Below are 22246 nucleotides of genomic sequence, written 5' to 3' on the forward strand. Positions count from 1 at the left end.
TTCAGTTTGCAACATCAGCTTTTTGGGGACCAGGACTGTAGTCCTTTTCTGCTACAGGTTTTGGTTTTTTAATAAGAATCCTCACAGTTGCAATACTGTCTGGTGGAACATAAAGCAGGATGAAACTGAGAAGAAACTGAGAGCCACTTGGAGAAGGGGATGCACCCACTTGTCACCAAGAGACCTCAGATTTGGAATCAGTGTCCATCAAAACAATTTTTTTTCCCCCCAAGCTCATTCTGTTTGCAGGAAGCACTGAACTGGGATGCTCAATTGTAAACAGATCACATGCAAGTCTAAACTACTTGATTGCATGTATTTCTAACAGCCAGTTTGCACATGTGTTGTTTACACAAAATGCAAAAAATGCTAGCAACACTTATTGAACCACTACACATTAGGGATTTTCTCCTATGCCTGAAGAAAACTTCTGTGCTTGCCTTAAAATTCCATAAAGAAAGACATCAGCAGCAAACCATGTGCCAGCCCTTGACTTCCTTTGCAGGTCTTCCCAGTTTCATTATGCCTTGTCTCATTAGACAGTGTCTGAGAGAGACGTGGTAGAAGGGAGATAATAATTATACAGCTGAACGGACAAGCCAGAAGGAGGCAAAGCCACCCAATTGCCAGGCTTGTTGACAGTCAACACCCCTTTACGCACGGCAGGCAGGCAGCCAATCCAAGGTACACCACGTTACACAAGCCATGAAAGAATTAAGAAAAGAAAAAGATCAATAAATAAATAGCAGTTGGCACGTCTCCCACACCAAGAGTCTACCCTTACTAGTTTGGGCTACACCTCAAACTGAATATGAAAAGCAGAAACATTTTTGGTCTACCCACCAGGTGGAAACAAAATTTGCTTTCTGTGTCTAGTCCTTTTCTCCTCCCACATAATCAGGATTTGGAGTGTTTAAGAGTCCATAGTTCTTATGCCCTCGAGAGAGGAAAGGCCTTAAGTTGCTCAAGAACAATTCCTTCAGCAAGTGCACAAACTGGCTCTGCAGGGAGTCCAGTCCTGCTTAGTCAAAATGTTGGTGGCTTCTGTATGTGGCCTTAAGGGAGCAGAAGATTAAAACAGTTTGTGTGGGAAGGCTTCCCAAGGCTCCCTAAAATGGCATGAAGCCGAGAAAAGGGGTACAGCTACAATGCCATATTTCAGAGAGAATGGGAGGGACATCCTTTTCCACAGCGCTTAGACCACCTCTGCAAGGCTTTTTGTCTCCTCATTCTGTTCTAAAAGGTGGAGTGGATCAGACTCATACATGACAACAGTCTCTTATGCTAGAAGATTCTTGAAGCAGGACAGTAAGTGCTAACAATGTGCTTGAAGTTTTCTTCCACTTACCCTCCTATCCTAAATCACACAGACAAAGACTGTCCATCTTTGCTTCCTCAGCCAAGGCAGATCTCCCAATTAATTTCCACATTATTTCTCCCAAACTGTCAAGATGTCCTCAAACAACATGAAAATTACGTATCTGGTCCATTTAAAGGAGGGGGGAAAACCACCAAAGTAAATCCCACACACACAACAAATGACAACCCAAGAAATTAAACTCACTTTTAAATTACTAAAAATAGATTTGGTAGGGAGGGAAGGGACTATCAATCAAGTCTTACTTAGAGCTGATGAATATTCAAAGAACACACTTCTAACAGACTTCTCTCTTAAGACTGCTTGAAATTTTTATGATAAAAAATGCAGGAGGACATGAAAAAAGAAGCAGTAGGATAACAAAGAGCAAAATACACAAGACAGAAGTGGATACAGAGTATTAATTAGGCCATTAAGATCCTTAAATGTTTTACTGTCCAATAAAATATGTATTTCATAAAAATTAAGTGCCATGCAGAAGGAATGCATGCATACATTTTATTGAGCTATTCTGAAGAAACTGAAGATGCGAATTAGTAGCCAAAACCATTTGTGGACAAGAGCGAATAGACATTAGTAAAAATGTATCAGTACTCTGAAAACAAAGAATATATTATTGGATAGAAATTTTCACTCACATTTACCTAAGTGAGAGATTCATCTGCTCTATAACCATCTCATCAATCTGCTTTTATAAAGAGTCTGCAGTCAACTGAAATAGGGAGACTTATAAATATGTGAAAAACCTATTCAGTGATTAATACTGAATTATTGACTGAAGTGAATGCATTAAGACCACACAATAATTTGTACTCACAATTAGTCGATTAACCAAGTCTGGAAGTACATTAAGATATCTCTTCATAGCCCACATTCAGGAGACAAAAAACACTTCAACTTTTTCCATCTTAGAGATGTCAAAAAAAAAAAATCACTGCAAAATGACACCCAGACCTCTGGCTCCCCATGTTTCTTGGTGTCAGTCTTGCAGTCTGTTACATCAGGGCCCACCAGCCACTTCAGATGCATAAACTGACATTTAAAAGCTACCTAAGTTTACCACTCAGAAAGCACTGCACAAGCTCAGTGGACTTCTTCGGCATTTGCTGCCTGTCCTTGACAACTGTAACGCAACAAAGACCTTAACCACCCAATACGCTACAGACCAATCTCTACGGAATATTTAGCTTTCATACTTTTCTTCAAAGTAGGAATCCCGAACTGGATATCCTAGCCACGAGTCTACAGCCTCAGGAAACTCCTAGATGCATGGGGACTGAACCAAAGACACATAAAACAAAGCTGGTGTTAGGTATGGCTACATGTGAGAGAGGCTCCTGTGCTCTGGGCCACTATTAAGAAAAAGGAGAGGAAAGAATCTGTACTAAAAGCCAATGAGACAATTCCTCTCCCTTTTCATTAACATTGCCAGCTCAAAATCACATGAGTTTTCTTTTTTGAAACCACATTTCCACTCGGATTGGGAAGGGCAAGCTGGCTCACTCACATCTGACCAGCAGTAAGGTGACTCTTGGTCTGTTAAGCATTTCTGGTTGTGGTGCCCCTTGGCTCTGACTGCAGAACACCCAGAGGCTGCCTGCTCAGACACTTAGTAGAGCTAGAAGAATCTCAAATTAGCACGTCAGAAGAACTGATACAGAGCCCAGTGCTAGCACAGATCCACCCTGAATAGGAAAGCCAGCTGGAGCTAACTGTCACATCTCAAACAGGGGTTTTACAAGCACCTGACCAGTCTGTGTCCCCTTTGTGACCCCACAGCCCCCTCAACGCACGCAGTTGAACACACTCACCAAGCTCCACACTCTGCAATTGTTGCAAAAACTTCTGTCAAGAGCAGACACCAATTACTACACATGGGCCAGCAATAAGGCTTTATTTGCATGGCATAAGTAGCAAATTCAAGCAGTTTCCTGTTCTTCACCAACATCCTGTTGCCACATCTACTCCTCCAGGAAACTGCAACACCGAGCAAGAGAATCTGGCATCCCACAAAACAGCTCTGACACCAAACGGCTATCGGAGCACAGTTACTAAGAGCTTGCTTACAAAGAAAACAATCACATTAATCTGGTTGTCATTTATGCTTTCAGTTATTCAGTGCAAGACTGCATGTCCCATTTTCTGGAGGGGGGGGAAAAAAAAAGGGCAAAAAAGGCATTATTTTGATTTGTTACCAGAAGTCAAACCAGATATTCCGCGGCGAGGATGCTCACACGGCTGGCACCGAAATAACTACAATATGAATTACTACAGATTTAAGAATTTTTATTCCTGCTTTCATAAAAGCAAAGACTCTCACACTCATTCATCCCCTAGATTTATATAACCACACAACAGTACCAACTGGAAGAATCCCAGTCAGCTAAGGATACATGTCATGACTGAGTTTGTTAACACAAAGAAGTTACACCAGCACAACTTGAATCTACATTTAAGTCTTTACAGCTGAGAGCCTGCACAAGAATGTACAAGTGTGGCATGTTCTGGTTAGATTAATCTTTTCATAATCAACACATCAGCTAAACTGAACGAAGCTTGGTTTAAAAGAATACATAAGAGAACATACACTGAGTTTTGCATAGCATTAGTTTATATTCACAACCTGACTTACAGCACAACTATTTTTGCATCAACAAATCAAGCAGTAGTTTCACATAGTGAGAGAAACTTTCCTTAAACACTTAATATAACCCATGACAAATTGAGCCGCTTAGCCAAAAATTATTACTTGACATAAATTCCATAATTAAAATAAAGTAAGCCTTTATCACCATCTCAGTGTACAACAAAAAACACTGTTCTCAGACAGTCTCTGAAATCAAATAAAAGCATGAAGAATATAAGATGAAGCACTAAGACAGCAAATCTTTGAAGGGTTTCTAGCAACAGTAAAACCATCATCTACAAGTTGTAGCAAAGCAAGCGATGCATTTCAAACAAAGGAAAAAAAATGGTTGCAAATGCAGATTACGCAATATTTAAGAAGTAAAACTACATGAGGAGTTATCAGAGCCAACACACATATGCAGCATTTCAGAAACTACTAGTTCTGTAGTCGTAGTTATGCGGTCAAAGCATTTCCTTAGTATCTGAACATACGCTTGCTGTTCCCTCCGAGATGTAAGGCCTCTTACACACCATGATGGCATCATTCTAACCACAAGAATGGAGGCCGAGTGGTTAGTGAGGTCATCAAAACACTGCGATACGATGTGTATATCTCCGTTTTTCTAGATCATGGCAATATTTTTAACCTTAATTAGTGCCTCGAGTTACTGGCTAACAGACTGTACCATCTCCCTTAGAAAGGAAAATGAAAAGACTGTTGGCTCTAGCTCCCAATTTTCTGCTTGGTTACTAAACCCCAACTGCAGAGACACCCCCACTACCCAAATGCTGAAGTCAACTTATCTACTCACAATACAGAAAGATTAATGCATGCATAAAATTGTGGGCTCAGCACCTGAATATGTGCTCAGAGTACTGGACTATTTATTTCTGTCAAGTTTATTAAGTACCTAGGAAAATCGCATTATAAATAAAGCAGCATGCTTTTAATAAAACTTCACATGCACAGTAAGTTTTCAATTTATAATGGGGCTTACATACATAATATTTTTTACTTTAACTCCATGTTGAATTTAGTTCCATACATCCATGTATTTCCTTCCCCTGTATTCTACACTCAAACTAAAAAACTCCTCCATTTATTTCTTCCATTTCCTAAACACTAGAAGTACTACAGGTTTAAAAACCTACTTTTACACTTAGAAATCTCATACTGAAAGTACCCATTTACACCGAAAAACACAAACTTCAGGCTCCATTAATAGTGCTACTGCAAAAATACGAAATGGTCACAGAAGCAATAAGCAAATATCCCATGAAATATTCACAGACAAGCAGCATTTTCCACCCTATTGAGCTCCCAGTTCAGAAAGCTGAAGTGCTATTATCAGGCTACGCTCAATCAACATTTGCAGTTTTCAGTCAATAGAACTTTTGTACTTAGGAGCATTTGAAAACCTGACCCATAGCTGCTTAAAATTCAGGTTAGTGACTTAACTTTCAACAGTTTCAGTTCCTTCGGGGTGGGGGGGGGAGTGGCGGTGAAATGCTTATTCTGGAAGTCTCTAACTTCCAGACAAATTATTGTCACTTCTTTTAAAAACTGAGTCAATTTTGAAGGTAACAAAGAAAAAGTTAATAATTCAGCATTGACCTGATCCTGTAAATACCTGATTACACTGTAAATTTGAAAAAAAAAAAAATTACTGTCTTCAGCAAGAAAAAGTACTCTAGCTAATGGTTCCTGCTGTATCTCAGGTTTTTGCTTGTATCAATAGTTTTATAAACCTAGTGCATATCCTACTGATAGTCTTAAATTCCTATTTTTTTTTTTTTTACAGAAAAATACCCAGATATTTATCCACAGATTTCCAGCTTCCGCTAGCACAGCTAAAAATTTTCTAGCAATCCTTAATTTGATGTAAAGCACTTACTTTTGATTTAAGTACTTCCATAATTTCATCTTGATTTATATGTCTTACCTGCTGTCACGTGGCACTCATGTTAATTAAATAATTAAGGGGTCTTCAGCTGCACTGCAGGTCCTCCACTCTTCCACCCACTTTGTTTCTAACTGTCATTAACCTCTAGGAAATGCCCTCCTTGTTGGTCATTATTGTTTAATTATACTTCATAGTTATGTCATCTCATCTGTGAAATATAATCTTCCATAATAACACAGCTGTGAAATAGGATACTCCCGCCCAGAAGCGAAATTCTGGTTACAGCGGACTATACATACACACGACGTCGTTGGAGGAAAGGATATGAAACTTTTCAAAGGCCCTTGATTTTGTACAGGTCTGTTGTGTTAGGAGGTACATACAGTCTTCAAGAGAGGTCTCAAACTCTTCCTCTTTCCTCCCTTCCCCATCCAGCAAAATCTTCCATAAATTTTAGGAATAACTACTTCTAAACTTAGAAGAGGGCTCATAACAGAGAGGTTTTATATGGAAGAAGTGAAGTGAGAAGGAACCTCAGAAATAGATTCTATGACTCCAGGATCTATTTTTTTAACAAACAGTTGAATTACATCTGAAAGACACTTTTTTTCCTGGAACCCTCTGCTTCCATTCGCGATCTCATGATGAACAAGCATCTCCTCCGCTTGTAATACAACAGCAGCAGTGACTGCATTGGTCCAACAGAAATAGGACTTGGCATATCTCTGCTATCTTTTAGGTGGGGGGAAAAAAAAAAAAAGGGAGGGACACACACAACTGTTTACACAACTGATTCTTAGAAGATTACCAGCAAGATCTTCCCACATCAGAAGGACCTCCCATCTAAATCACTGAATGGCAATTAATTCCTGAAATTTAACATGAACTGCACATACTGCTGGTATATGGAAAAGGTGTGGCTGTATCAAACAGGGCAGTAGTGCTACCATAAAATAATATTCAGAAAAAAATGTGGTTTGTACTGTAAAGTCTGTGTACTATAACCTATCTTCACTTTGTTCTACTTCTGACAGTATTGGTTGGGTAGCAGTAAGCACACAGACTTCTCTACAGAAAAGAAACGGCACCAGCCAGCACTTTGGTTTGTTTACTGGGGTGGGGGGAGATTTGTGTATGTACGTGTGCATGTGTGGATGTGGATAACTGGGAGGGAATTGTCTGATTTTTCAAGAGTGGAGATAACAGCGGACAGGAGAGCAGTTTAAAGCCTCAATCAAGACTCTGTATACCAAGCTTCAATAGGATTTTTTTTTTTTCCTGGTCTGGGTTACAAACCCTTGACTGTCCAGAAGGCGGCAAGGAGTTGTTTACCTGTTAGAAGCAAGGGGGCAAATTCCTTTAGATTGATGCAAAACATTCTCCTACTCTGGAAGTCAGAAAGGGAGGAGCATTGAGTTTATGTAGCTCAAACAGCGGCCAAGCAAAAAGGATGCCTTATTGTGCAGAGTTCATAACTGTACATTGAACTCCCCCCTCTAAAGTGATGAAGAAGGAAAACTGTTAATCCCCCTCCAGAAGTCACGAGCAAATGGCAGAGGATAGAAATAAGCAACCAAGCCACTGCCTGAGAGAGTTTGAGCACAATGCTTATGATTAACCAACAGAAGAAACAGAATGTCAGGGAGGAGAGAGCTCGCACAGATAAACCCAGAGCCCGAGGGAGTGACAACAGAAATGCCCTGGGCTTCGGGTGGTCTTGTTTTACAAAGCAAGATTAATTAAACAGACACTAAAGGACATCTCTTTTAGAAAATGAAACACATTACAAACCAAAACGCCTCAGAGAGCGAGCAGCTAGGGAGTTATAACTAAATTACTAAGTACAAAATGAAGCAGCCTGCAGAGGAAATGAGTAATTAAAAAACCCTCCCCTGAGCAATGGGCTGGTGAGAGAGGGATAACTCCAGGACCCTGGTGCTGGAGGTAAATGGTACCAAAGCCAAAACCTGCCAGATGAAAACAGATGTTTTATACAAACAACACAAAGCCTAGTGGAACATCATAAAACCCCAACCTCCTGCCTTTACAGCGTGTTCTCACTCAGAGATGTCATTAGACACAGTCTGTCTGGTACGACCTGAAGAGATGCACGCAGGAATTACATCACCCACCACTACCACGCTGCCGCCCCCGGGTGAAGCGCTGCAGTCGTTGGACAGTGCTCAGCAACCATAAACAACGCTTTCAGAGGAAGAAATAGATTAACGTCAACCTCATTCTTCTTTCTGCAAGAGAGTTTATCTAAAACACAGCACTGAGAAACACCTCCCTTCTAGCACAGAAAACCCTTCTGGCAGCGCTCTTCCCTTCCCAAGGGAGCAAAGACACCCTGAGCGCCTGTTTGCCAGGGGTCCTGGTGAGCAACATCACCCCTGGCCTGACCCAACTCCCTCTTTTCTCCGTTGCCCCAGAGACACCAGGAACAACACTCAACTTGCCAACCCTAAAATAAGCACTCTGTCAAAGTGGTTTTCCAACTTTTTCCACTAGAGCTTTTCCAGGGAAGACAAGCCCTGGGTGTGGCATGTTTTAGCCCACTGACAAGAGTCCTCCTTCTCTCATCTATCTTTTGGAAGCCCCTTAAGGGCCCTCAGTTGAACATGAATCTGTTGGCAGGCAGACATGAAGGACAATGACCATGGGAGACAGCCCACTGGAGGAGCACCCTGCAGCGACAGGCTCATACTTTTTCCCCAGACGTGGTTCTCTCAGAGAGAGCAGCCCCAGCCTTAATGAACATCATCCCCTTTCTCAGTTACAGACAGCAGCAAGGCCTGGAAGGTGAGGACATCCCTTGTTCATGTTGAAGTGGATCCACTGGCTGGATACCAAACAGACAAGTCTCACGACCATCTTGGGCCCTCTATCAGGTGAGAGTCACTCTGTCATTGCACTGAGTATCCCTCACCCACTGTGACCAACTTCAAGCGAGGGGCCCCTCACCATTCTCCAGGCTCTATGTGGTCTGGAGCATCAAGGCCACCTTTTTCAGAAGCAGGCCCTCACGGTCCCCCTCAGGTCCTCTGTGGGCAGGGGGACTCCCTCACCGTCCCCTTCATCGGAGAGCGGTCCCTCATCATCACCTCAGGCCCTTCTCCTGGCAGACTCACGTCCCCTCTGTGGGGCAGAGGGGCCTCACTGTCTCCTCGACGGGACAGAGGGTCCACTCACCGTCCCCTTCCTCGGAGAAGTCACCTCTCCACCCAGACCCACATCCCCTCCCCGGTGCGGAGGGGTCCCTCTCCGCCCGGTCAGGCCCTTCCCCAGGTCCCTCCCCGCAGGCCGCCGGCTCTCCCTCTCCCTCCGGAGCGGGCCCAGCCCCGCGGGCCCCCGCCGCCTCGCTGCGGTGCCACCGCCCCCGCGCCCCCGGCCCGGCCCGCCTCGGCGGCACTCACTGCGGCGGGAGCAGCAGGGCCGGGCCGCCGCGGCGCTGGAAGGCGCCGTCCACGAAGACGCCGTTCTTGCCGAGGCAGCGCAGGTAGAAGTGCGGCTCCTGGAAGCTGAGCTGCAGGTGCCGCCGGGAGATGAAGCTGGAGTGCCCCATGTTGACGTCCACCGAGCCCTGCGAGGAGTTGCGGCCTATGGTGACGGCCGGCTGCCGCATGAGGAACTCGAACTCGCGGCCCTGCAGCCTCGCCAGCACCGGGCCGGCGGAGGCGGCGGCGGGCGGCGCGGCCGGGGGCGGCGGCCCGGGAGGGGGCGCCGCGGCGGGGCTGCAGGGCGCCGAGCGCAGCGCCAGCAGAGCCCGCGCCCCGCTGCTGTCCTCCCCGACTTCGGCCATGTTCCCAGGCAGGGAGCGAGCCAGCGTGCCGGCCTCCGGGGCGGAGCCGGCGGGGCGGGGAAGCGGGGCGGAGCGGAGCGGGAGCCGAGCCCGCCGCCGCTGCCACCGCCTTCCCCAAGCCTGCCCGGCAGCACCGCCGGGCCGGGCCGCCCCGCAGCGATTTATGGCGCGGGGCGGGGGCTGGCAGCGACGGGCTCGGCGGGGGCGCGGCGCCGCCTGCAGGCCCAGGCGGGCCGGCTGCGCTGGGCACCGGGCCGCGGCCCCGTTCTTCGGGCAGGTGCTCAGGGAGCGACCCCTCCTGAGGGCGCTCCCGCCACCTCGCCCTTCAGCCTGGCAGAAAAACGGCTTTCTGCCCGGTCCGTGAGTTGAATCGCCTCAGAACCGGCCCCGCTTCCTGCGCTAGAGAGGTGCCCCCACCTCAAAAACCGTCCCCGCTCGGGGCTTTCTGTGGGGCAGGGGCACATCCACCCCAGGGGCACCGCCCGCCTTTCGGTACAGAGCTGCCGCGTTTTCAAACCAACTTAGGCCCGGTGGGATGGCGTTTCGTTGCCTCTTCGCGTGATTACACCAAAAGCCCACCGCGGTGTTAGGTGGGGATTTAATCGCCACAGGATTTTAACATCCCTGGACGGTTTGCAAAGGGTTGCTGAAGGGGGAGATTGATCCCAGGTACACAAAGGTGGGAGGTTAAAACACCTTAATACACTTCTGTAGAGTTTATGTATATATACACACTCACATATATGTATATACTCATACAGTGTTTTTATTCTCATATAGTTTTTCATTATAAGAGAGCATGTGTAGGTTGTTTAGCTTGTATTACATGATTTCTTACTCCAAATTAACTTTTATAATTTTTTTTAATATTATATGAATGACTTCTATGAACGATAAAGGCCATGTTCTTTGGAACGACAGCATGTGTTTGGCTCATGTATACCCTGTACTGGTTAGATCATCCAGATTAAACAGGTAAAATTTTTCTGCATAAGTGAGCTGGTGATGTTTTGCAGAATCCCAAATTGTTAAGTAACCAGCAAATACAATGAATTTGAGAGTCTTGGTAGGGAGCCGCTGTAATTGCTTATTGCTTCGGCTCGTGTGGGGAATGTGGCAGCTCGTAGTAAGGCTGCTCAACAGCTTAGAGGAGAAAGGGAAAAAAATCCTATAACTGGTCAAAAGTGCAGAGCGAATTTCATCTATGAAGACTTAATTAAATGAGCTGGAATCAATCCAGGACCACAAGGTTAACATCCCTGTTCCTGGAACATCTTCCTTGAGATGTTTAATGACTGCTGAGCAGTCGGGACATGAGTTAGACATCTCACCGGAGACATCATCTTCAGCAAGAGTGGTCTGTGCCACTACAGTTCAGTAGCAAGTGAGAGGAAGAAAGAAAAGTACCGCCTAACAAAATACCACTTCCTATGCAGCAGTGTCCACTCTCCAGCGAGACTCAGCCGAGCTGGGCACAGCAGAAGGTTGTGGTCCCCAGGGCAGGGGAGGGAGCAAAGGCATTCCCAGAGAGGTCATGGGGAGAAGGGAGGTGGTCGCAAGAAGTGGCTATCCTGGAGGCCTGGAATTAAATTACAGCCGAAAGCGTCCTCTCAGATGGCGAGGAACAAATAAGCAGGGGCACAGCACACAGCAGCGGCGTAACCTGGGCTCTGCCGGGGAGCTGCTTTGCTTGCACCCATCTGCCTGAGCTCCTCTCCTGCCCCAAATCGCTCAGCATCAGCAAATGCTCGCGGCCAGAAAGTAAAATGTGGCCATCTGGTAGGAGAGAGCCAGAGTTGCATGCTGCCTGACGGGAGAGCTAGCTCAAGCCTTTTGCCCGGTTGCACCGGAATGAGAGTGCTGTTAAGTGTGCTTAAAAAGGGACCCAAGCTGGTAGGCAGGCGTGTGGGAACAGGTGAGGTGAGACCTCCTATCATCAGAGCAGTGTTGGACCTGTAAAAAAAAAAGAGAAAACAGCTCCAGAGAGATTTTACTTCATGTCTAAGGCTTTTTAAAAACCTAAAATAGTGTCATTTGACCAGAAGGACCCTGAAAGGATGAGAAATAGGGTGAGGCTGTTACCAGACATTGTCAGTAAATGTTTCCGTGGCTGCACGGGAAAGCGCATTGCAGGCAGGCCGGCTGGCACGGCAGGAGCCAGCCCCGACATGGGCAGGGGCTGGGCGGTGGTTCTAAATACAGCAGTTGCAGGCAGCCCTGTGGACCCATCTGATGTGGGGCCAAGAGGCGTGTCGCTGCCAGGGCTGGGTCTCGTTACCTCTCCCACATTGGGTACAGGCTATGGATTTCTGCGGCTCTGGTTGGGGAATAACCCAAGGGCTGGCACGTGAGGCCGGCTGTGAAGATCCTCGTGCTGCTCAGAGGCTTTCCGAGCTCTCGGGGTGGACCCAGCGCAGCCTCACTGCTCCGAGGCTGCGGAGCTGGGGATACCGATGGCCACACGTGTCATGGTCGTTCTACAGCCACCGAGATGCTCCTGCTGCACAACCAGTGAGATTCTTCTTCTAACAGGTCCATTTCTTCCTGCCTGGAAATTTCTTCCGAGTGGAATTGGCTGCTTAAGCCAGCACCGTCGCCGAGATAAATCCCAGCTTCATGCAAAATGTGATCAAGCGGTGTACAGAAACAGGATTCCTCCGAGCTGCTTGATGGGTTGTGCTGAGCATCGTGTCTCACCAGCCCATCCGCCTGCGGCACCCGCTCCCTAAGCTCCTTGCGCTGTGAGGAACAGAGCGCTCTGCTCGGCAGCCTGCAATGCTCTGCTCAGCTCTAATCCACCCTGCAACAGCATCAAACCAAGGGCCCTTCAGACAAGGAAACGCTTTGTGCTCCTCCAGTCAGCTAATCCTGCTTAAAGTCAAGCCGGCTGCCCCAGTGTAAATGCCTAATGTAAATGCACTCAAAATTGTTTGAATTAAATTAATCTCATCCCGTATGGCTGGGTTGACTTTAAAGTGGTTCATTTTCCTCGGCGGGGTTTAGACAGATATGTCTGCAAGTGTGGCCCAACTTCCTGATTCTACAAATTGCCTGACAGATGATTCAGGGGGCCAGGAGCCAGGTACCTCGAGCTGTGGGGAGCAGAGGTGGGGAGCAGCCCTGACACGAGATGGGGCCAGAGGGGGGACACAGCATGGCCCTTGTGCCACCCCTGTGATGTGCCCAGACACTGGTGCAACACTCAGATCCGGGAACAGCACCTTGTTCACATCTGAACTGGGCAGCTGTGGGATCGCTCCAGCCAGGACCGTGCTTGGGCACTACCGTGGTGTGACGCCTGTACAAGCATGGCTGCCTGTGCCCATGCAGAAATAATCCCTCCTGGCACTTTGTAGAGACACCTTGAGCCATTTTGAGCCCTGCTCTGTCATGTCTGTGCAACAGGGCAACCTGGACAGGGAGGAAATATTAAGCATTCAAACAAAGCAGCTGGGAAGGGGACAGCAAGAGCAGAAAGGAGCTGGGGTAGAGTCAGCGTTACCCAGAGAACGGTGCAAAACCTGACTGTCCTTTGTCAAATATTTGTTTGGCAGTGTGTCATGGCTGACTGTCTTAATACAGTGATACACGACAGGAATCTGTATTACGCTATCAGTTGTGGGCAAATGAGTGTAACAGGTTGTTATGGTCACCCAGATACCACCGCGTTGGGCAAACACAAATCTTGCAAAAACAGTGATAAAAGGGTACATTTCTGCATTTATCAGCTGGATGACATCTGCTTAAAGACACTTAGATTCTGTAAGTGAAATGCTGCATTTCTATAGCATTTCATACAGCTGTTGCTCACTATTCTGATGCGTGAGACTGAATACATATTTATCAAGCCCCAATTCAGCAAAGAAGCTGCCCAGCTTCGAAACTGCAGGAAATCTGCTCTATCCCCAAACCAAAGCATAATTGAAAAGCAGCTTCGACAGAAAGGAGCGATGTGAGCTGCACGCTGGGCCTGAGCTGCTTGATGTATTTACCCAGCAGCTAGACAACACATTGATGCTCACAATGAAAGCTAGCCTAATGCACACAGCCCTGACCCGGGGAAGGAGGAGGAGAAGAGTGAAGGAAAGCAATTACTCTAAGGAAAAGAGACTCTGCTGTCTCTGTGCTAGCCCAGTCCAGCATTTCTCCTGAGCACAGTGCCAATCTGAGAGGGTTGAGGGCAATAGGGCTTCCACTGATGTAAACTGCATCATTAGCAAGCGAGCAAAGACTTCAGGAGCTGCATCACACAAATACTTAAATAAAATACAAAAGAAAAGGGCAGCATTACCTCGAATTCCTGCCCGGCTCCCTGCAACCCTTTTCCCTTTCCTTTTTCTCAGCCATCAAGTAGGTTTTAAACACTGTTGTGGTTTTTGTCCAAACTGATTTGAAGCAATGTGAGTGATGAACAATGTGCCCTGTATCTGTGGAGCTACTTCCCCCAACACACCTGCGCTCGGGAGCAGTGTCACTTCTTTCTCCAGCTGGGTAGGTTTTAATTCTGCTTCGTGTCTCAGGGACATCACAGTGCTAGGATGCAGGAACAAAAAGGGTTTGCACTTATCCACGTCTGGTAGGATTTTCTTCTTAACCAAGCGTCTGCAAGAAGTTAAATACAATTCATTGCTTTGAAACATATTCAGGCGCATGATAGTATCTGTCTGTCACACACACACACACACTCACACGGTGTCTAACCCAGTCTCCATGGGATTTCTACCTGATTTCTCAATTCTGTCGCATGACCTGTGCTTTTAACCCTGATCTTTACATCTCTCCAGTGACCACCCTTGGTTCTGATGTGGGGCAAGCCGTATAAATCTGCCTGCCTGCAGAGGCTGCAACCACAACACGGAGCTCTGACCAGGGGGGCACCTGTGAGGCTCACAGTAGCATCGAGGATGCAACCTGCCACTAAGGGTCTGAGGAGAACGGTGGAGCCCTAATCCCATCCAGGACACCAGCTAATACCCCTTCTCAGTCACAACAGCTTTACAAATCTTTCACAGCGGCTCCGAGCCAGGTTTTAATCCAGATGGCCTGATAAGAAAGGGTTGGCCTGTGGAGGAGGTGATACATTGGTAGAGGAATTCTTTCTTCTCCTGCAGCACAGCATTTAATCAGCAGAATGTTGAAGAAAACACCAGTGAGTCAGAAATGTAGTGGGAACACTCATGGTCCTGAAAGCTCACAAAGGATACAAACCCATCCTTTTTTTTTCCTGTTGCAAATAGGCTGTTACGCTGAAGGGAGCAGTATCAGAGACAGAAAAAAGCATGCAGACAGTGGGACCTAGCGCAAGGGGGGCATCACTTAAACTCTTCTTGGTCAGGGCTGCCTCCTGCAAGGTGCTGTGTGCTTCATGCTGGGTGCTGAGCAGCAGCCTTGATGCCTGGTGAGACAGGGCTAAATGAGATGCTGCATCTGTTAGCTCCCTCCCAAGAGCAGCACAGCCTGGGAAGATTGTTCTTTCTGTAGTAATGAATTTTTTTATTTTTAAATCAGCTGTGATCTTGTTTACTGTAAACTCCAGTATGCTGGAAATATTTCTATCACAGTTTATTTAGGTTTTGCAGGGATTTTTTTTCAAGTCACACTTATCAAGAATATATTTTCACAGCAAGTTCTCTGAAATACAATAAAGACCTAGGAACATCTGAGGCCCAGACTCTGTCATTCCCTAAGATACTGTATGAGCTGCTCATTCCCCATGCAGAAATGCTGTCGCTTTTCTAGAATCCAAGCCAGAGACTGTCTGATGTATGATAGCCCATTTTGGAAAGCCTTGAACAAGGCCATTTGTTGTCGAGATAATTTTACAAAAGCAATACCATTTCATGGGTTGCAGTTAAAATAATTCATAAAATTTACACTGGCCTGTGCGCTTTGAGCTTTAAACCCGCTTAGCTAACTTTCATTTTGGCTTGAAACTTAGACCTCATTGAAATACATAACACAAGCCAGGTCTGAATTATTTGCTTTAGTCATTTTTGAATTATCTCATTTTCTCACTTTCCATCGATGCGAACAGATGAAAAAAAGCCCACATACTTTTCAACAGCTAAAAACGACTGAACCAGTAAGTGTAAAATCTGATATCAAACAAGAAACATTTCAGCCCAAAAGGAATATGGTTTTGGACTTTTATGAGCAACTGTATCATATACTGCCTGGCGCTGCTGAAAACAAGCTCCATGCATTGTCTGGAGTGCTGAAAGAAGCTGATCTTAAATATCTTGCTTTACAACTTGCCTGAGAAGATAAAGGAGCTGGTAAAGCCACAGAATTTGCCCTGTATTGTTACAAAACATTTAAACAAAATACAGGACCTGCGTGTTTCCTGTCCCAAACCTTATATCATGATTCACACCTATGATGATGTATCTATCATGATATACAGACAGTGTAAAGTGCTGCCAAAACCACAGTGGTCACGCCTGATCCTGACTTCCTTCCTATATTTTCACAGGCATAAACCACACAGGAAAGATCAGGGCAATCTGGAATCAGATCCATAACCAGCAGGTTCTGTGTGTAAACGTCCTCTTTGCTACATCACCTCTATGTTGTAACCCAGCAGCCTGGACCCTGCGTTATCCTGAGCATCAGAGCTGGCTGTGTTCAAGTGCTTCTTCAACAAATTCCCCCTCCAGAAATGGACAGCCTCCTTTTCTCTTTTAATCAGCTATCACCCATCAACATGCTGGGTACCAAAAGCTTTTCTTCCAAATGGGAAAAAACCCCACTGGTCCAAGGCATGCCAGGAAGAAAGGAAAAGGTCTGGATTCAGCCTTTCTCACCCTGCTCAGGGCTCCTGGCCTGGAGCATTCTGGAGATGCATGTACACGGTGGACTCCCTCCTGGCCAGGTTAGACGTAGAGGAAGGATGTGGTGGCTGGTCTTCATGAGGCTTTGGCTTTTCTCAAGTAAGAGGCAGGAGGTGGAGGGCAGAGGTGAAGAGTACAGTGCCCTGATGTGGACTCAACCAAGGTGTCCGGGGACGCATGTGTGAGCAGCTCTGGACTTCAGCCGCTGCGTAGCATCCCAGTAAAGGAAACTTGAAGTTGCTGTGACCTATTCTTGGCTTTGGCCATCAGTGGGTTATCCTTGAAGTAGGGACTAGCAAAGGCACTTGTAAACCATAGTCTCTCGTGAGTATCCTTTGGGATCACTGTAGCCTCTCAGCAGGGAGCAGATGCTGTGGAGGGACTCTCCTGCAAAAGTCCTGCTGTTCTGCGGACCCCTTTAAATCACTGAGCAAACCTAACCTTTGATTATATTTCCAGCACTAATGCTGGTTCCCTGTAAAATCCTGGATTAAGTGTGAAACTCTCTCCTTTTCCCACTCTGCACTCCGCTTTCCAGTTGGTTGCATTAGTTAGAGATCTTAGTGTGATAAGGGCATTTGCAGTAAGTGCTGGAAAACCCTGGGTTTACAATCATCATGCATCACTTTAAGGGCACACCGTCAACTTTAGAAAAACATCTGCTATAAACAGTTTTACTTAGTTACATTACTAATAATACCATGCAGTATTAAAAGTGAAAGGATTTTAAAAATCCAATTTACTTGTCCTTCAGCTCGGCCAGTGATAAAATCAATGAAATGCATCTCACTTTAGTTTAGAGTAATTTTCACTTACCAGTTCCCTCATGCTAATGTGCTTGCTTTACAGGCAGGAAGGGACGTGTTTACCTGCTTAGAAAAAAACCCTATGCACCCTAGAAATTGATAAAAATAAAAACCCTCCAAAAACAAGGAGAGAGAAATAAGAAGGCATGAAACCATGTCTATTGACTTTTTTTATAAATACATGTTTTACAGAAATGAAAAAGTTGCTGAATTTAACCAAAGGTCATTCTTCATCAACAAAATAATAATCATGTAAGAGTTTAATGGTTGAATCGAATTCAGTTTATGTTAGCAAGAGATTACTATTATGGAGTGTTCTTTGATGAAATTAACGGTGTTATTTTTCTTTTTAAAGGCAGAATTTAAAAACCCCAACCGTTAAAAGTAACATATAGGAAGTTCGTGTCTTGGAAAAAGTTTGCATTAGCCAAATTAAAAGATAAAAATAGGAACTCTGTAGCCTTCAGAAACATTGACTCTAACCCCAAGGGCTCTTTTATGCCTGGGGTTTGGTCGTTTGGGGCTAGAGAGGGAGAAACCGAGGGAATGTGATTTCAAGCAGATTTATGCATTTTGGTGCCTTCATTTTCCACAGAGCTCAGAGCAGAAAGTAATTTGGTGGATGTCACCTCCCACCAGCCTCCTTCCACCTGCCCCATCCTGTCCCCGGTCAGCACCTGAACTTTGCTAGCGTGCAGAGATGCGGACCAGCCACCCAGGCGGGACCCTGCCATCAGCAGCGCCACAGCCCAGCCGGGATGGTTTTTACCGCGGGTGTCCCATCCAGGTCATGCCAGTTTAATGCATCACCTCGACAAGTGCAAACCCCAGGGTCTGCTGCTGCAGGACCTGCGAGCCCACAGCCCTGAACCCATCAATTTTGGGGAGCTACGCATGTGCCAAGGGCCTTGCCAGGGTGGAGCTGTGTGACCAGCCCAGGCAGAGGGGGACCAGAGGTCGCAGCTTCCCCCAGGCTCTCCAAGCCATGCTGGAGCCCACGGTCCCTTCAGCCCATTTGATGCCCAGCATCAGTCACCTGGACGATGAAGGCAGACTTCCCTGGAGGCATCCAACATTAGGGTGGCCACAGCTGGTTGGACTGAATCCTTTCTCTCCCATTCACCCAGAAGTTGCTTTCCTGTATCATTTCTTTCCATTAGGTGGTTGCTCAGAAGCCTCCAGTAGGTATGCTGGCTGCCAGCAGCCAGTTCCTTTCCGAGGTGCCTGTTTGGACCCTGGGCACGTTCTTTGTGTTGCTTCAGCCGGCTGACGGCACAGAGATCACCCCTGGCAGCGCACTGGCTCACGGGATACGATGCAAGACCTTATTGCTAAATGCCCGTCATGATAATTCAGTATTTTATTTTTTTTCCCTGTATCCTGGCTGCGGTAAATTGGAGTGATGCTATCTCAGGCTTCCTCCGTGATTCTCCTGGAGCTTCTAGCTAAAATTCAGCATTAGCAAAATGTGCCTCTGGAATAAGGCCTCATAAAATATTGTTGGGATTGCTAGGCAACCTGGAGGCATGTTGGGTGCTGAAAGGAACCTAAGTGGGCGTAACGAGCCTGCACTGGAGTCTCAGATGAAAAAAGAGAGGGCATTCTTTGTGTCTCCATGCTAGCAACACTTTACCTTTGATTTTCTTTTGGAAATAGGTTGAGATACACTGCTTCCACACGCACAAAGGTACATATCTGTGTAATTGGTGCAGTGGCCTCTAACCTCAGGTTAATCAGGTGGATGAGAAATGCACCTATCCAGGGCTTTTCAATAGCAATAAAATAAAATGAAGTTTTTATGGTCATGAAAATACCCATATTCCAGCTCTTTGCACCTTCCAAGGGCTCCTTTTGCAAAAAAAGAGGGGCCATGCTCAATAATAACTTGTTTTATGTGGCCACCAAGGCGTTGCCTCAACCCTTTCTGCATGCTGCAGCGGTACTTAATGCAAACTGGCTCTGGAAGGAAGGGAAACAAATAAAAAGCATGCAGTTTATTGGCAGGGCCTGATGCAAGTAGTCGGCTATTTACAGATACATGCACATGAATAAAAAGAAAATTGAACTGGGCTTCCAAGAACAAGGTGAGGAATTACTGTAGGTGTAAACAGGGGAGGTTTACTGCTGATTTCGTTAGCTAAGATGTCAAAGTGAGTTTCTGGTTTACCATTTCCTGCCTCTAACTCAAGAGCAGGAGATGCTGCCCCTTCCCGAGGGCACATGAATCTGCATCTCATCCCTCCAGGAACAGCTTGACTTGCCCAAAGGGCTTTAGCCAAGCAGGCTCCAGCCCTTCCCCTGGGCAAGCCTCCTGCTTTGCTTCCACCCCAAAGCCGAGCCTCCAGCAGGCAGGTCCACTCTGTACTTTCTTTAGTGGAAAACCTGGAAAAATACACTCACTTTGGCAGCAAAATCAGCACCCACGTGCTGAAGCTGCCCTTGCGACTCTGGCTTTTGCTTTGTCTGTCCAGCATTGCTAAAGGCGAATCCTGGCAGCAGGTTCCGTGGGAGGTGGATGTGCCTCCGCTGAGATAAGCTGTCTGTGCCAGAGGCTGGCCTTCCAGCCAAGCTGAGTGTGCAATTTGTTTCCCAGTGCTTGATTTAGCATATAATTTTCTGTTCAAACAGCTAGTGACCAAGCTGGCTAACACATCCATCCGCACAGAGCCTGTGCAGCTCCTCCGCGTGAAGGGCTGCTCTCACCAAATCCTTTTCAGAGGTGGTGAACAGCCCTCCCCCTCAACCTCCAGCGCTCTCGGGTGGCTGAAATCCCTTATTTGGGAAAGCCACCCCACTTTCCTCCTGTACCCACGCAGGGCTTCATCTGCTCCCTGTTCAGACTGGGAATAGTTACTCATGCAAAACATTTCATCAGCGCAAATGGAGGTCACTGAAAAGTAATGGTGAGAGCCAGAGCTGATGATTTTGTCCCATTCTTTGTCAATGAAAACATTTCTCAAGCATCCAACACTCCTAGATATTCTCATACGAAACAGAAAGGGACTGCAACAAGCTAGACATGCATTTCCTAAGACCATTAATGAGTATTACCACGAGGCTGTTGTTGGAATCAGGCATCCTGCACGACCTTTCTGTTGGAAGCTGCTCTTAGGCTTGATCTTGAAAACCAGAGAACTGATGGGAACAAACCTCAAATTTCCACAGTATTACAAGGTTTCTTGGATAACTACATATGGTATGTATATGATGTAACTACATCTTTTATCTCTCATGTCCCTTTCTAGCTAGATTTAGGTCAGGAAAGCTGCTTGTGAGGTATTTATCCATTCCTGGTGGTGCACTGGCTGTGCTATTTTTCTGCTCTGTTAGCATCGCAGGTTTCATGATACGTATTTCAATACCAAATGGCCCAGACCAAAGCGCTTGACACTGCTGAGCCATTCCTCTGCCCCTCCTGCCAAAGGATGCTGATGGGCCATGAGGAGCACAGGGGGATTTCTTCTGATTTAGGGCTCCCCAACTCCTGCGACCTCCACCTCCTTCCCCCATTTCACAGACCAATTTTGGAAGCATGTAAAATTGTGCCAATCCTGGGCTTTCTTTTCGTTTTCTCAGCAAAGCTTCCTCTTCACACTGCGACGAAGATGAGCTGGTCCTCAGTGCTATTTTAGCAGTTATTTTAATAAAAAATGTGGCAGCTGGAAGTGTAAGAAGGATGGGAGCCAGGCACCTTAAGAAATGATAATTGCCGACTTGGAGCAGTGCTAAGAGTTAACAGAGGGATGTTTAATCCAATTCTTAGCTTCTATTTTAAGATCCTTTTAACTTTCCAAATCAAAAAAAAGACAGAGGGGGGAAAAAAATAATCTCCATCGCAATTTCTTAAGCTTGTTCTCAGCCCAAAGGTGAATTTTTTTGTGTGTGAGGAGTTTGAAGAAAATCCATTCAGCTGTTTCGGAGGTTTCAGAGCATGAAAGCAACATCTGGTTTAAAATCAAAAATAAAGAGAAATTCCCTTTGCTCATCAGAGTCAAAATGGGGTTTGGTTTCACGCCTCTGATTTAGTATGTTTTGAGCTGTCCCCTGGAGAAAGCTGGTCATTTCTGTACTGATTTGGAGGGGATGAAATTGTGTTGCAAACACAAAAAAATTAGGGGTGCCCAGATGGGAGGGCAGATGGGACTCACACCCCAAGCTCCTCCGCTCCCGTCCAGTTCAACACAACATGGGCCATGGTCCCTAAATTGCCAGTTGAATTCGTTGCACTAAGGTTTCTCACGGCCTGCTGCCTCAGCTGGGGCGGTTTTGGCTTCTGGTTTGATTTTTGCGGTGCTGTTTGCTGTGCGCAGCACTGCGCTATAGATGGCAGTGCAGGATGGAAATTGCAGACCCCTTCGCTCTTTAGTAACAGCCCTGGGCTGCGATGGCTCCTGCAGCTTGTCCCAGCAGAGGAGGCCAACCTCAGATAACCACTTTCTGCCTATCTGCCTGCAAATCCCCCTCAATTTTTTATCCGGTTATTAATAACAACACAAACGTGACCCTCAGAATTTACAGTGGGCAAAAGCGACAAGGAAGCTCTCTGCAAATTAACTGCTGCTTCTCAGAAAACACACAAACGCTCAAAATCCAGTGGCAAATTTGGCCATGATGTTGCCATGCAGGAATATTTTGCATTTCAAAGGCAGCAGGCAGTTGATTTCTCTGAACGTTTCTCAGTGCAAGATCATGTCTATGAAAAGACTCTGCTCATACTAGCATTCTGCTGTAAGTGAAAGCGTGCACCTTCTCAATGTCTCATCGGGATTTATAAGAACACTAAAATCTACGCAAATGTAATAATTTTCATCAGATTTTTTCCATTTTTTTCTCCCTTTGTACAGTTTCCTGGAGTACTGGCACTAGAAGTAAGAAAAGAAGTAAAATCCAACTCAGTT

At 46.2% G+C, this 22246-nt stretch overlaps 1 protein-coding gene across 2 annotated transcripts in view; it reads right to left on the minus strand.

The window, feature by feature from the left end:
* The window catches only part of FOXK1 (forkhead box K1), a 48085-nt gene extending 38373 nt beyond the window's left edge, over positions 1 to 9712 (minus strand). For both annotated transcript variants that reach the window (XM_086473022.1, XM_086473023.1), the window contains exon 1: positions 9327 to 9712. In XM_086473022.1, the coding sequence (XP_086329148.1) occupies positions 9327 to 9712 (386 nt within the window). The remainder of the gene's footprint in view (positions 1 to 9326) is intronic.
* Between the last annotated feature and the right edge of the window lie 12534 nt (positions 9713 to 22246).

Source organism: Leptosomus discolor, chromosome 14 (genome assembly GCF_034619465.1).
Source record: "Leptosomus discolor isolate bLepDis1 chromosome 14, bLepDis1.hap2, whole genome shotgun sequence".
Classification (NCBI taxonomy): domain Eukaryota; kingdom Metazoa; phylum Chordata; class Aves; order Leptosomiformes; family Leptosomidae; genus Leptosomus; species Leptosomus discolor.